A 16284-nucleotide genomic window follows, 5' to 3' on the forward strand; every position below is an offset into this window, starting at 1 on the left:
ATCAAGAATAAGAACACCTTCCTCTCCCTTGTCCAGGTGTGCATTCACCATTGCTCCATCTGTGAGGGCGCACCCTTCTATAAAAGTAAATTGCCTCACTGAGGAAAAAAGAATTTTTTTTGTTTTTTTTTTGAGACGGAATCTCGCTCTGTCACCCAGACTAGAGTGCAGTGGCCTGATCTCGGCTCACTGCAGGCTCCGCCTCCCGGGTTCCTGCCATTCTCTTGCCTCAGCCTCCCGAGTAGCTGGGACTACAGGCGCCTGCCACCACGCCCGACTAATTTTTTGTATTGTTAGTAGAGATGGCGTTTCACCCTGTTAGCTGGGATGGTCTCGATCTCCTGACCTCATGATTCGCCCGCCTCAGCCTCCCAAAAAAATAAAAAGAAATTTTATGTTCGAATGCTATGTCTTTTGTGGCACCAAAACTTCATTTATAACACGCTGCCTTCTGAATATTTTTTTTGTTTGTTTCTGCTCAACTCATTGTTAATCATATTGTTCCCATGTATGTCATGAGTTATTTTTCTCCTACTCTTTTCAAAATTTTCTTGTCTTTGACTTTTAACAGTTTAATTGTAACCGTGTATATCTTTAAAGTTCATGCTTGTGAATTTTAAAGAGCCACAAAGGCCGAATATTTTCCTCTGTGTTTTGTTTTTGTTTTTGTTTTCATTTTTAAGACAGGCTCTCACTGTGTGCCCCAGTGGCCCAATCACTGCTCACTGCAGCTTGACCTCCCAGCCTCAGGTGGTCCTCCCACCTTAGCCTCCTGAGTAGCTGGGATTACAGGCAGGCACCACCATGCCTGGCTAATTTTTATTTTTGTAGAGATAGGGTCTCACCATGTTGCCCAGGCTGGGTGAGACTCCTAGACTAAAGCAAGCTGCCCACTTCTGGCTCCCAAAGTGTTGGAATTACAGGCGTGAGCCACGGCACCTGGCCACCTCTGTATTTTGTTTTCAATTACTTTATTATGAAATGAGATATACTGTTATATAATATTTTGTATTTTGATAATTCTTAAAAATTCCACTTGAAAAATGTTCTGCTTGAACCATGATATTGTTCCTTAATTAGCAATTATTTCACTTTGGGAAACTGGTCATTTTAAAAATTTTATTTCTTAGAATTATTTGGATTATGCTCATAGATGTTGTCAGTAAAATATTTAATTTTTGGAATTTAAGAAAATTGCAGCCAGGTTATATGATTAATGTGAACATAGGAAAACAAAATACTTTTATGTTTCTAAGTTTAAAAATTTTATTCATATATTCAGTGTTTGGGATGCCTAAGTGTTCACATTTTAGGAAGGCAAGATGGTACTTAAGTTTCCAGCATGGTCTGTGGTCGTACCCTATAATCAAATGCCTTAATATTTCTGCATCAGTATTTACACTAAATAGGGTAACTAAAGATATATATAACTTTATTCCAGTTCAGGTCAGGTTTTTTTCACTAAATGTGTTTTGTAGCTAAACATACCATAATTTTCTGTATTTCAAAAACTGGGTAAGAAAATGTGAGCTTGATAACCATTAAACTTTTTATAAAATAACATGTTTTCCATTTTTGTTTTGCTTTTAGTTTGTGGCTACTGTCCTGCATAAATTGCATAATTTGTTTTGACAATTTGTGGACTTTGTCCTTCATTGTTACACAGTATTCCCATTAGTCCTATTTAATGCTTTTTAAACTTTTACTTAGGTTTATCTAATGCTAATATTCTTCTTGTTTTTTTGTTTGTTTTGCCTTTTCGTTTTGTTTTGTTGTTTGCATTTGCTGCTGTATATTTGTTTATCCTTTTTCAGTCCTTTTCTTTTTTTCATGTTTCACATGAAACATTATGTCTAAGTTTCATTAGTAACAGACTACTAATTTGCTTCTTAGGATTGCCATTCTTCAGGTCTTCTAATTTTTTTAATGTGGAAATTGTGTTTATTTAAATCTAGCAGGGCATTTTTTGTTGTTGTTGTTGAGACAGAGTGTCGCTCTGTCGCCCAGGCTGGAGTGCAGTGGCATGATCTTGGCTCACTGCAATCTCTGCCTTCTGGGTTCAAGTGGTTCTCCTGCCTCAGCCTCCCAACTAGCTGGGATTACAGGCGTGTGCCACCATGCCCAGCTAATTTTTGTATTTTTAGTAGAGACGAGATTTCACCTTATTGGCCAGGATGGTCTTGATCTCTTGACTTCGTGATCTGTCCACCTCGGCTTTCCAAAGTGCTGGGATTACAGGTGGGAGCCACTGTGCCCAGTCTGCTTTTGTTTCTTATCATTCATATGCTCACTGGACTATCACTTTTAATTTCCTTCAAGAACTTTCCAGGCCAGGCACAGTGGCTCATGCCTATAGTCCCAACACTTTGAGAGGCCTATGTGTGAATATTGCTTGGGCCCAGGAGTTCTAGAACAGCCTGGACAACAATATGAGACCCTGTCTTTACAAAAAAAAAAATCAAAAAAGTAGCTGGGCATGGTGGCATGAGCCTGTGGTCCCCGCTACATGGGAGGCTGAGGTAGGAATCACTTGAGCCCAGGAAGTTGAAGCTTCAGCGAGCAGTGTTCATGCCATTGCCCTCCAGCCTGGGTGATAGAGCAAGACCCTGTCTCAACAAAACAGAACAAAAACTTTTCCTTTGCATTCACAACTAGGCTAACTGGCACAAGAGACCTAGCATTTGCTTGTTGTGGCTTTTGACATGCCTTCTCACTAAGGTTAATAATTTCTAGTTTTTTAAAATTTAATGTGGGAGATATTTGACTTGTTGTTGTCGTTGTTATTGACCAAGTCCTGCTGAATCGAGTCTTCCTTTCAGTTGGACACTTTGAGGCCATTGTAGGGTTATTAATTGGCCTAATTTCAATATTGTTGGGTCTCAGGCAGTAGGGGGGCCTGAGAGAGGGAGAGAGACAGGGAATGGCCAATCAGTGAAGCAGTCAGAATACATTTATTGATTAAGTTTGCTGTTTTTGTTGGACGCAGTTTGTGGGGCCTCAAAACAATTACAGTAGTAACATGTAAGATCAGAAATCACAGGTCACCATAATAGACAAATAATAATTTATAAGTTAGGAATATTGCAAAAATTAACAAAATATAACAGAAACATGCACAGTGAGCACATTGTAGGAAAAATGGTGTCTACTAATTTGGTTAATGCAGGGTTGCCAAAAACCTTCAATTTATGAAAACTCAGTATCTGTGAAGCGGTATAAAGCTAAATGCAGTAAAACAAGGTGTTCCTGTATATCTTCAAGAATATAAGAAGCCCTAAGAATACCAACAAGCTTTATGATAATAGATATTAGTTATTATATTAGTTTATTATAACAGATATTAGTGTTCTTCGTATATGATTGTGGGTGCATACGTGTAGCCATATATGACTATGACTATGACTTCACTTTAAGCCAGCGTCATTCTTAGTGATAAAATTAACTTTGGAAATACTTACTGAGATTATCTAAATATGTGTTACTCTGTGATACTATTTTATAGGATTTAAGCCATTTTTATTATGAATTATTTTAGTTACTTTCTGTATCATATCTCCAAGTTTTCCCTGTATAAAGCAGCATTCTTTATTCTCCCGTTATTGACAGGTCATTTTATCTCTTTTCTTCATTGCCAAGTTTTTTGTAAGAATGGACAACATATTCAGCATTTCACATCTTCAGCTCCCCATACTCATGCTAATGTCTGTCTGCCACTACCTCCGTTGCTATAAAATTTCTTTCCTCCGTTGCTATAAAATTTCTTTAGTAAAGATCAGTGACCTGTTGCTCCAGAATGTAGTTATTACTTTTTGCCATCATTCCTTTCAGCAAATACATATTGCTTTCTAGGTCCCTGTTTTTTAAATTTAATTTTCTTGCACTGTTATAAGAACTAATTTATCTTACAGATGCCAATGAACAATTTTGAAAAACACCTCCTTACCCCATATCACATCTCTCTGACAGAGAGAGAAGAGGCAGTGATTATGTCAACAGTTTGAACAGCGGCATCTTGCAAGAATTTCAGACCAACCGACCACTCATCAAAGAATTTGGCAGTTTTTAAATCTTGGTTTTTAATACAACAGTGTATCCATTCTGAAGACAAACCTGTCCCACCACATCTCCACAACACACACATTGTAAAACCAGTGATTAGCAAATTAGTTAACTTTGGCACAGAGTGGTGCTTGCTTGCCCATGACAGCCTGGAAACTGGTTTTGTACTTGCAACAGAATATCAACAATAAGTTGCTCACTGTAAGAAGCAGAGTTGAGTCTCCTTCTGCAGGTTTGTGCTGGGTGATCAGCATGTATGAAAAGTAAAGTATTCCTCGATATATCTTCTGAATACTTTTTCTGTTTCTGTGGGAATCTTGTGTGATTACAAGTTGGTTATTACCATCTGTAGAACCACTGGTACCCAATTCAGCCAACAAAATTGCAAGATGTTTGGGCTGATGATGTAATAGTTTACAGATATCTGTAAAGTTGACAAAATAAGTTTTCTTGGTTCCTACTCAAATGACCTGTGGAGGTTTGAAGACAAATTTCCTTTTCAGCAACCATATCTGGATTATTTTCCCTCATGGTGTTGAACAGTCGCTTCAGTAGCTCCTTATGTGTATCTGAGACTGCCCTAGCAGGGCCTGTATGATTACTGAATGAGATACCGTCATCTTTTTTGCTATCTTCATCTTCTGGAATTTTGTCTTTCACCACTTAACTCATAGGACTCTCTCTTATCATTTGGACTGGGCTCTGACTTAAGTAATGAGATGCTGTAGGTATAAATTCTCTCAACTCCCATCTCTACCTGAAAATATATCTGTAATTTTTCATTATTTTCTGAGGGAAAGGAGAGTGGTATTGATGACCGAAGCTTTGGAGTGACTGCTTGAGAGTATTGGAAAGAGAAGCTAGGGCTAAATGAGAAGATTATTAGGTCATGCTGAGAGTCAGCTGACTTTAAGCACATTATGTAATTTTAAAAGTAAATTGGTACAGTGGTAACAAGTTAATCATAAATGGTTAATGGAAAAGTAATTGACCCTGTTTGACTCGTGTTTGTTTCAGTTATACAGACAGGTATGTATTTGTGTCCTGGCCTTTGATGTCAAGTGTACTTGTGGTTTGCAGTTGAAAATGTTTGAAAGCTGTCTCCTAAATTCGAGAGCTCTTTTTCTTCTGCTTGGCTTGTAAATATTGGTGTACCAAGGGTTATTGTCCTTGATAATATTCTTCCTCAGCAGTCATAACTGCACTTCACATTTGAGTTATTTACATGCTGGTGGCTCCCTCCACGCCCTTCAGTTCCAGAAATATGTTAGTTAAACACCATTTATCCAAAACTTACTCATTATATTTCTGGCTGAAAATCTATGCATTACCCACACCAGGAACTTGGGAATCATCTAGAATTTCTAATTTATTTCCTCATTATAACTCTTAGTACTCCTTCATCATACAGTCATTTATTAAGTCCAATTGATACTCTGATTTATCCTCTACATTTCCTTTAATACTGCCTTAGTTTAGTCTCTTTTGTTACTAATAGACCAACGTTTTAATTAGAGAAATAGTTTAGCATAGTTCTTAAGAGCATGAGCCGTAGACACAGACATGTTAGTTTCAGATCTTGGCATTTACATCACCACATGAACTTCATAATGTTTCTTGATCTCTCCGAACCTCAAATTTTTCACCTTTAATGTGGGGATAGTAATAGAACCTACTTTACAGGGCTGCTATAAGAACTAAATACACTTACACGTATAAACTTCTTAAAGAGTTAACTCATCTGGCCGGGCGTGGTGGCTCACGCCTGTAATCCCAGCACTTTGGGAGGCCAATGTGAGCAGATCACCTGAGGTCTGGAGTTCGACGCCAGCTTGACTAACATGGAGAAACCCTGTCTGTACTAAAAATACAAAATTAGCCGAGCGTGGTGGTGCACGCCTGTAATTCCAGCTACTCCGGGGGCTGAGGCAGGAGAACAGCTTGAACCCGGGAGGCAGAGGTTGGGGTGAGCTGAGATAGTGCCACTGCACTCCAACCTGGGTAACAAGAGTCCATCTCAAAAAAAGAAAAAAAAACTCAGTCTCAAAAAAAAAGGGTTAACTGATCTTATAGTAAAACCTTGTAATTAATGCAAATTTAGATGCAATTTTGTTATGAATAGAACCTGACTCAGCACAGCCTTCATTCTCAAATGGACAGATTAAAGTTCTTATTTGAGTGAGGGCAGAAGTGCAGGGAAGAGCAAAGTTGGGTTGGGAAACATCAGGCAAGGGACATGGCATGACAGAGAGTTCCCACATCCCTAGTAGTTTTATGAGCCAAGCTGAAAAAATGACATCAACTAACAGAGATTCTTAGAATTCTTGTTGGTATTTCAGAACAGTTGTTCTCAAAAAGTATAGCCCACAAAGCTGCAGTGTCAGCATGGCACTGAACTAAGTCTCTGAAATTTATTATTGGCTAGGGGAGCAGGGTCGCACAGATTATTTTACTTTACAACAACTTGACTGTATTTCATGTGATTCAACTTCCAGATCCTCAGTTACTATGTTATAGCAAGGTTTTACTTTTTTTTTTTTTTTTTTTTTTTCTTTTGAGATGGAGTCTCACTCTGTTGCCCAGGCTGGAGTGCAGTGGCACAATCTCGGCTCACTGCAGGTTCTGCCTCCTGGATTCAAGCCATTCTCCTGCCTATGTCTCCCGAGTAGCTGAGACTACAGGCACCCACCACCACGCCCGGCTAATTTTTTTTGTATTTTTAGTAGAGACTGGGTTTCACTGTGTTAGCCAGGATGGTCTCTATCTCCTGACCTTGTGATCCACCCGCCTCGGCCTCCCAGAGTGCTGGGATTACAGGCATGAGCCACTGCGCCCGGCCTTACTGTATTTTTAATTGACATTTTATACCTTAATTTTTCTTTCATATTGTAATTAAAATGACTCTCTAAAACTTAAGTCTAATTGTAATATAACAAGCTATTGTAGTTTGATATTTTAATTTCATCGTTTTAAAATCTCCCAAACTAATAGTTATATATCTTTATATTTAATTTTAGGCCATACACGTTCAGTAACAACTTTTATTGTTATCTTTGCTAGTTGCTTTTTGCATCTCACTTCTAAATATGTTTCCATTTTCTTAAATATTAGGTTGAACTGTATGAAGTTGCCATATTTGCAAGTCGTAAGTGGTTTAATATTGGCAATTTTATATAGTTTGACGTTATGCTTTACTGGTTCTTATAGAAATGGTCAATACTCATGTCTGAAAAATTTTTTTTTGCTTTTACTCTTGAGTAAAGTTTTATTAGGTTATTGAATTCTAGATTGACTGTTCCTTTCCCTCAATGCTTTGAAGATACTATTCCTGTTATCTTTTGGTATTGCCTTTGACTGGTGAGGTCTGCTGTCAGCATGATTGCCTTCTATAACTGTAATTTTTGTTTTCATTCTAGTAGTTAAGAGTTTCTTCTCTATCTTTGTTTCTTAGTTTTCTTATAGTATATCTAGCTGTTTCTGTTTGTCCCACTCAGGACTTGGCTTACAGTCTTGAGGGCTCATTTCTTTGAAAATTCTCATTCATTATGTCTTTAAATAACATCTCTATTGCTTATCTTCCATGAATTTTTATTTGACTTACGGTAGAGCTTCTCATTTAGTTCTTTAGTTTTCTTATCTTCTCTTTTGCAGTGTCTGTTTTTTCTTTTATCTGTACAAATTCTGTATGATGTCTTTTATATCTATATTCTGTCTTGATAATTTTCAATTGTCTCTTGCTTACTATTTAACCTGTTTTGAGCTTATTCTGTGCTGTTTTATTTCTCTATTTTTCAGACCTACCCAGTTTCATAGATTGTTTGGCCCTTTATCACAATTTCATACATATTTGAAATCTTTCAGACTGCTTTATTTATTCATTTAAAATCTGTGGTTTCTAGGCTGTTACTTCTTGGTTTATCATGTTTGTTGACTCACACTGAGATGTTGGGTTTCCTCATGTGCATTGAAGTTTTATTGTGTGAACCTATCTTCAGTGGGAGTCCTTATTGTGCTCTGGGTTGGGAAGTGTTCTCATGAGATGGTTTTGTGTTTGTAAGGTTACAGACAACTTTTTGTTAGTTTCTTAACTTGGCATTTCTGTATCCTGTACAAATTTTGGTTATATATTTATATCTATGCATACAGCTTTTTTGGGTTTCTCTAGGACTGACAAGGGTTTCAGGCTGTAGGACACTAAAAGCGTGCTCCATGCTTTATGAAGGGAGTTGAGTTTCACCTTTTAAACTTTGTTTTCCTGTTCCCAGCAGTGGTACTGTAATAACTCCTGTGACCCACATGCATCAGTTCCTTACCACTTGGGCTTTGAGTTTTCTTTTTGTTTCTGACACTTCAAAATATTTTCTTCTTCCTTCCAGCATTAGTTAAGTATTTTTCAAAGTACGCTTTAATTTGTTATGTTTTAGCCATTTCTGTGTTTGAGTTCAGGGAATCAATTGGTCTTTCCACACTTGCTTAATCACTCATCTTGAATGGAAGTCCACCAGTAAACTTACTGAAACTAAATTCCGCTTAACGTTGTAAAGACAAACTACTTTGTAGACTTGTGTATTTTAGCCTTTTAGAAAGAATCTCATCTCCCACTGACCCCTCATCCCCAAATAAAAATGTTAGTAAATTGACATTTAAAAGAACGAATTCAGTAAGTATGAATGGGTCTCTTAGAACTTGAGCTTTGAATTGATGAAATCACTTCTAGGGACTTTATGCATGAAACTGGTTAGTAGCTTTGGTTTTAGAGTCTGGGTGTCAGTTTTTTTGTATAATGATCAGAACTCATCATAGCAACTAGGACTGAGTGATTAAGTCTGGCACACTCATCTGATATACACTACTTATAAGGGGAATACATACTCAAATGTAAAGTGGCTCTCATTTTTATTTTTATTATTTTTTTTTCGAGATAGGGTCTCACTGTGTTGCCTAGGCTGGAGTACAGTGGTGCAATCTCAGCTCACTGCAGACTCTGCCTCCTGGAGTCAAGCAGTCTTCCCACCTCAGCCTCCCAAGTAGCTGGGACTACAGGCACATGCCACCATGCCTGGCTCAATTTTGTATTTTTAGTAGAGGCAGGGTTTTGCCATGTTGCCCAGGCTGGTCTTGAACTCCTGGGCTCAAGCGATCTGCCCACCTTGGCCTCTCAAACTGTTGGGATTACAGGTGTGAGCCACTATACTTGGCCAGCTCTCATTTTTAGAGCAGACATTTATGTAATTTTAAAATTTATTGATAAATATGGAAGCAGATAGCAACAAGATCTCTAAAGAACCTTCAACTCTTTTGTTTTGGGAGTAGGACACCCTGGCTACTGAGTAATCCGTCAGAGGTAAGTAATCAGTATAGGAGTGGGGTTTGCTGATGTCTATAGACTTGCATGTACTCCCTTGTGTCTCTTTGGGACTTCTTCATGCCTGGTGACTGAATTCCAAGCTTCTCTGAAATTTTTTTCAGCAAGTAAGTCTTACTCAGGTGTATCTTGTCATTCCTGTGTACTACGGACTGGGTTTCTTCTGCACTGTTGAGTTATTCTTTTTCATCTAAATTTGCTGAAGTTGCTTATGTACTGATATATGTGCCTTGCTCCTTCTTTCACCCTCATGTTTTGGATCTTGTGTTAATCCTCTAAATTCCTTAATATCATTTTAGTGATGATTTAGACTAAGAAGAAGATGAATTTTTGTCTCCATAAGCTATGATGTCAGCCTGCTAGATTGAGTTGGAAATTTATAAGAATCTGAGAATTAACTTGTTGAGTTTCAGAAAGTGTAATATAGAACCGTATGGCATAATTCATTTACACAGTATGGATCCTTTCAGAATATTGAATCTCTCTTGCTTAGTACATAGAATGTCTCTCCATTTTTTGTGTCCTTCAACAAAAGTATTCCTTCATTTAGATGTTGCAAATTTCTCATTAAATTTTTCTCAGTATTTTACATAGATGTGATTATATACATATAGAGAGAAGGAAAGATAGATATATTTTCTGCTGTCTTTTGTAGCCTCCTATTCTTTTTTCTTTTAATTTGTAAACTTTGTACTTGCTATTATCAGTTTCCTTCTTTCTTAGTTGGGTTGAGGGTCCCCAAGATTAGCCTCAGGAATAGTGATCCACCAGAAGGACCCATAGGATTGAGAAAATTTGTTTTATTATGGTTGCATTTTGTTTTAGTTGAAGACATTGTAGTTGAAAGATACAGACTAAAATCAGCAAAGAGAAAAGATACATGTTGCAAAGTCCAAGAGAAAGCAGACCCATGTTTTCAGATGTCCCCAGCAGCAATATGGGACAATACACTGAGAGTATTGCCAAGCAGAGAATCTCACCTGAGCCTTGGTGTCTAGATTTTGGAGATCAGTCTCATTGCCATGCGGCCCCCACAGGACTGATAATCAGCTACTGGGACTCCAGTGCACCCGGAGGTCAAACATGGTATGGCTTAAAGCCTCAGGTATACAAAAATAATCTTATCAGGCAGAATTTTCCACAGGCTCAGAGGTCATCTCCCAGGAACCTGTAAACGGACAGTCCTGAAGACAGGCCTTTCTTAAGAAGGAATGTGCAGCATTTGAGCAACCCAGGCCTGCCAAGTAAACCCTTTCTTACACACTAGTATATTCATGTTAATTCTTCAAGACCCTATTAAAGTGTTATCTTTTTGTTGAAAACTTAACTGATTCACTCTAAGAAGAGTTAGTTGCTCTCAGATCTTTGTCCCTACAGTTACTTATACTTCTTTGTAGTTTTATATAATACACTTTCTCAAGAGGTTTTTAATTCATGCTTTCCCAAATGTGAAAATATTTTCCTTTTCCCCTTTTCACTTTACTATTTCTTCCTTTGGTTTGAAAAATTGTTTTTGTATGTTTCCTTTGACCAGGATCTTGTTATTTATATTTATACCATTTTTTTTTTGTAAAATAAAGAGGAAATATTGATAAGAACAGTATTGTATTTTAAATCTATAACAAGTTATTTTTTAATTATTATTTTATTTTAAAATTAGAGATGGCATCTCACTATGTTGTCCAGGCTGGCCTCAAACTCCTGGGCTCAAGTGATCGTCCCGCTCCCAAAGTGTTGGGGTTACAGGCATGAGCTACCTCACCCTTCTTTTAGAATGATAAGTTTTATTTATGTTTTCATTTTCCATCAGAATGACTATATATGGTACTACAGTTTGTGTACCACACAACTCGTGGGGTCTTGGTTTATATCCCAGTCTTTGGTACTTTCTGTAGTTGTGTACATTATAAACTATAAAAATTATATATTATTCTAGAACCCTTCCTGAAGGTATAGATTGTGTCATTTATGCTGTATTCTCAATTTCATGGCTGACATGTAGTCAATTTATTGTGTCGACTCTGTGCTATTTTTACTTCTTTTAGCCTCTGTGTGTTACCTCAACAGTTTATCCATTCTGATAAGTCCTAAAACACTAGCAGGTGAAGGCACAGATGATCTTTCTTCTCATATTAGCATGTATTCAGGTATCTCTAACCAAGTCAGAATTTATAAGATGATAGATTGTGTATTAGTTTTCTGTTGCTGCTGTAACAAAATTACCACAAACTGGATGTCTTAAAACAGCACCTGTCTTATTGTCTTACCATGATGAAGGCCAGCAGTTTGAAATCCCTTTCATTGGGCTAAAGTCAAAAGTGGTGGCAGGACTGGTTCCTTCTGGTGGCTCTGGGAGAAAATCCATTTCCTCATCTCTTTCAGCTTCTAGTGGCTGCCTTTCTTTCTTGGCCTCTGGCTTCTTCCTTCATCTATAAAGCACATCACTCTACTCCCTGTGTCCGTTGTTACTGTAATTGCCTTCTACTCTTCTGTAGTTTTGTCTTCCTCTTGCTCCCCCTGATAAGGTCACTTGATAGCATTTAGGACCCGCTGGACAAACCATCTCCAGAGCCTTAATCACATCTGTAAAGTCCCTTTTGCCATGTAAATTAATATTTATAGTTTCCAAAGATCAGGATCTGAATTTCTTTTGGGGCAATTGTTCAGCTAACTACATATTGTAATGAGGAAGCACTTTTTGGGAGGCATCATAATGCTTGTTTTTTCTTTTCCTAAACAGAATATCACTTTTACCCAAATGGAATAACTCGCTGGGTTATTTTACTGAGTTCTTGATGCTCATTTCTTTGGTCTTCTCTGTGATGAATTAATGTTCCCATATGGACAACATGCACAATTTATTTATTTATTCCTGAAGAATATTTTAAAATGTTGTTATTTTGTGTTGTAGTTGGTGTAATACGGTGCCCAGTATGCCGCCAAGAATGCAGACAGATAGACCTTGTGGATAATTATTTTGTGAAAGACACATCTGAAGCTCCTAGCAGTTCTGATGAAAAATCAGAACAGGTATGCTTCTCAATTTTTCTTTATATTCCTATCTTGATATCAAACTGTAAATTGTAAGAAAAGCATGTTTGGATAGTTAAGTAATTTAGGGTGGTTCTGCTATGGATTCCTGTTTCAAATAGAAAGTTAAAGATAGCTTTCTTATATACTCTCAAACTTAGTTAAATGAGACTAAAATTATTACTTAAAATGTCAAATCTGGGCCAAGCATGGTGGCTCACGCCTGTTATCACAGCACTTTGGGAGGCTGGGGTGTCAGGATTGCTTGAGCCCCAGAGTTCGAGACCAGCTTGGGCAACATAATGAGACCCCATCTCTACAAAAAATAAAAATATTAGCCGGGCGTGGTGGCATGCGCCTTTAGTCCCAGCTACTTGGGAGGCTGAGGTCAGAGGATTGCTTGAGTCCAGGAAGTTGAGGCTGCAGTGAACCATGATTGCACTACTGCCGTCCGGCCTGGGTGACAGAGCGAGAGCCTGTCTCAAAAAAAAAGTCAAATCTCCACAGACTTTGTGTTCTGAGACTTAGATTTTTACCTACATGAATGATCTGTAAGGAAAAGGATTTTGTTGAAGATAAATGGATAACAAAATAATTTTATTCTGTGTACAGTGAAATAGACAGTATATTTAAGAACAAGTTTTTTCTTTTTATTTTTTGGATCTACATTTTACATATTTAATTTAGATTAGTACTTATTTCCTCTTTTAGGTATGTACTAGTTGTGAAGACAATGCAAGTGCAGTTGGCTTTTGTGTAGAATGTGGAGAGTGGCTATGTAAGACATGTATCGAAGCACATCAAAGAGTAAAATTTACTAAAGATCACTTGATCAGGAAGAAAGAAGATGTCTCAGGTAAGATAGATGCAGTTGTAATGATTACAGTTAACCTCCCTCTTTTACCCCTATAGCATTTTCTACTTATTCTTTATAAACTTTGGGTAGCAACAGCAATAGGAATTTAGAAAACTAGACAAAAATTTTATATTTAGTTAAAAAATATTTGTTTTATTTTGCTACAGAGTCTGTCGGAGCATCTGGTCAACGCCCTGTTTTCTGCCCTGTACACAAACAAGAACAGTTGAAACTTTTCTGTGAAACGTGTGATAGACTGACATGTAGAGACTGTCAGCTATTGGAACACAAAGAACATAGGTACAGAAATCATAATTGCTTACCAGGAAATACTATAAAAAGTGCTTGTAAAATCATTCTTCTTAAAGCAAATATTGATTATTTGTCTCTTTTAAATCTAAATTTTACATATTTTAATTTATTGAGCAATATATGTTTTGGTAAATTATTTAAAGATTTCCACATTTATATCTAATTGTCTTATGAATGTTTGTTAAAATGTATCATTTTGTAGGTTTGGGTTTACAAGAATGGAGTTACGTTATTCATTTGTTTGCTACTCCTGTGATTCAAATAAGCTTTTTCTTGGTGTCCTATAGTATTTTTGGCTGTAGTCTACAAAAGCAGCATTCCTTTTAACGTCAAAGCATAAATACACTGATTTCATGTTACATATAAAATTTGTAGAAAAGCTAGGGATTTATGAAAACTAAGCAGAGTTACTGACCCTCTAATACATACCTTTGTATTTTAACCTTGTACCCTCAGAATTCAGTAGTATTCATTTACTATGAGTGTGCTTCATATGAACTGTTTGGGAACTGTACTAAAATTTCTAGTCAGTTGTGTGACCATATCCTTCAGTAAATTTCTCTAGCTTCCATGGCATCTGTTTATTACAAGTAAAAAGATGGTGTCACTTACCCATAGTCCAGAATTTTCTGAAGTGTTTTTCAAACAACAGTGTTTATGACTGGATGGGAATAGATTTTATTAATCTATTGCCAAAAATGTATAAGAGAACTTGGGTTAGCTACACTTAAATGTGTTTCTTAACGATATGATTTCTTAGAGTTTTTAATTCATTAGAATTCATTGAAGTTTATTAGAGTCTTCTTAAAGAGGGGATACAGTAATCCTAATCGTCAACAATTATTTTAGCCTTACTTTGTGCCAGGTACTTTTCTGAGTGATTAATATGTATTTAATTCATACCAACTACCCATGAGATTTAGGTACTGGTATTATAACTGTTTTAAATGTGAGAGAACCTACTTACAGAAAGCTGTAGTAATCTGTACAAAGTCTCGTAGTAATTGGTAGTACCAGGATTTGAGCACAGGTAGTCAGACTGCAGATCTCTTCTTAACCCATATGCTCATTTTCTTCCATAGGGTATAGAGAATATAGAATGCAGAATGTCTCAAATTTGACTATATAAAGGTAGTGCTTTTTGTTCTTTTTCAAGGTATCTCTCACAGCTTTACAGTATATTTATTAAATTTTTGTACTCTTAATTCAGAAATGTCTTAACCTATAACTTGACTGAAATCTTAGATTGTCTGTTAACAGTCTCAGTAAGACATTAGGTTACCTTTTTCACAGCTGCAGTCAGATCTTTTTTTGAGTGTTAGATTTCTTGTAGCTTTTTAAGTTGATAGTGAGAGGCAAAAAGAAAAGGAAGATGTCATACTTTTCCTCATTAAAGAATCGCTTCAGCGGCATTGCCACCTCAAAGTTCAACCATTATCCTTCCCTTTTTACCATTTTCCTTTACCACTTATATTTAAGTCCTTATTATCTCTTGTATAATTTTTTAAAAACCTGTTTTTTCTCCTCCTGTACTCACACAACACAGAGCACTTCTGTGACCATGTGTGTGACCAGTTTCCCCTCTTATTGACTGATTCTCACCAGCTTAGTGTCCAATAATTCAGTTCAATTCTGTTGCCATCTACCTGGAGTTAGAGTCAGGTCCCACAAGTTACGGGCTCAGTCCTGCAAACTGCCGTTCCACTTCAAATACCAGTCGTAAGTCTCACCTTCTGGTACTTTAAAAAAAAATATATATTTTTTAAAAGACAGGTTCTTGCTCTGTTACACAGGCTGGAAGGCAGTGGCATGATCATAGCTCACTGTAGCCTCAAACTCCTGGCCTGAAGCTGTCCTCCCTCCTCAGCCTCCCAAAGTGCTGGGATTACAGGTGTGAGCCACCGAGCTTGTCCCCTGGCCTCTGGTATTCTGACTGACTTACTGTAAATTGGGGGCAGGACGATTCCCACGACCCCTTCCTTGAGTTTGATCATTTGCTGGAATGGGTCACAGAACTCAGGGAAGCATTTAACTTACTACTGCCAATTTATTACAAATCACAGCAATTACAACAATTTAGTTCAAAGATCTTAATTGGTTTTATTTGTGATTTTAGATTTGAGCAATACCTCATTACTTAAAATAAAACAAGTGTTTCAGTGAACTGAGCAGAGGAGGTTAGTTTTATAGGCAGAGAGGGACTGAAGAAAGCAAAAACAAAGAATAAAAAGTGGATTGGTCTTTTCAAAGTTACTTTCCTAGTAAGGTTGGAGCAGTGCAGAACAATAGAGAAATAACTGATTGGTTAACATCAAATTACCTCAGGTTACCTTTTGTTGTTGTAAGGATTAAAGACAGCACCGTAGGAGAGGTTTACCGGAAAAAAAAAAAGGGGGGGGCTAAAAACAGGGAGCTTTATTATCATACCAATTGAAACTGGCTTATTTGGGAAATTAGGGTGTTATCCCTCTCCTGATTTCTTGGATGGTCTGATAACTCACTTTCAGTTTGATGAACTCAGCATGAGGGACTCCATTTTGATTTTTTTTTTTTTTTCCATTTCAACAGTTTCAGTGAAAGTTTGTATATAAGATTGTTTTATTCCTGCATCTTCTCATCTTGTTTATTCCTTGTATTTTGGGCTTTTCCTTTCTTACTTGGT

The 16284-nt window shown here is 37.1% G+C and overlaps 1 protein-coding gene and 1 pseudogene across 4 annotated transcripts in view; one reads left to right on the forward strand and one right to left on the reverse strand.

Annotated features, from left to right (window-relative positions):
* TRIM33 (tripartite motif containing 33) overlaps window positions 1–16284 on the forward strand; it is a 120883-nt gene that overhangs the window by 38867 nt on the left and 65732 nt on the right. For all 4 annotated transcript variants that reach the window (XM_007977485.3, XM_007977486.3, XM_007977482.3 and 1 more), the window contains exons 2-4: window positions 12336–12454; window positions 13166–13310; window positions 13478–13610. In XM_007977485.3, coding sequence (XP_007975676.1) covers window positions 12336–12454; window positions 13166–13310; window positions 13478–13610 — 397 coding nt within the window. The remainder of the gene's footprint in view (window positions 1–12335; window positions 12455–13165; window positions 13311–13477; window positions 13611–16284) is intronic.
* On the reverse strand, window positions 987–8270 carry LOC103225842 (eukaryotic translation initiation factor 2 subunit 2 pseudogene; annotated as a pseudogene).

The sequence above is a fragment of the Chlorocebus sabaeus genome, chromosome 20, assembly GCF_047675955.1.
Source record: "Chlorocebus sabaeus isolate Y175 chromosome 20, mChlSab1.0.hap1, whole genome shotgun sequence".
In the NCBI taxonomy this organism is placed as follows: Eukaryota; Metazoa; Chordata; class Mammalia; order Primates; family Cercopithecidae; genus Chlorocebus; species Chlorocebus sabaeus.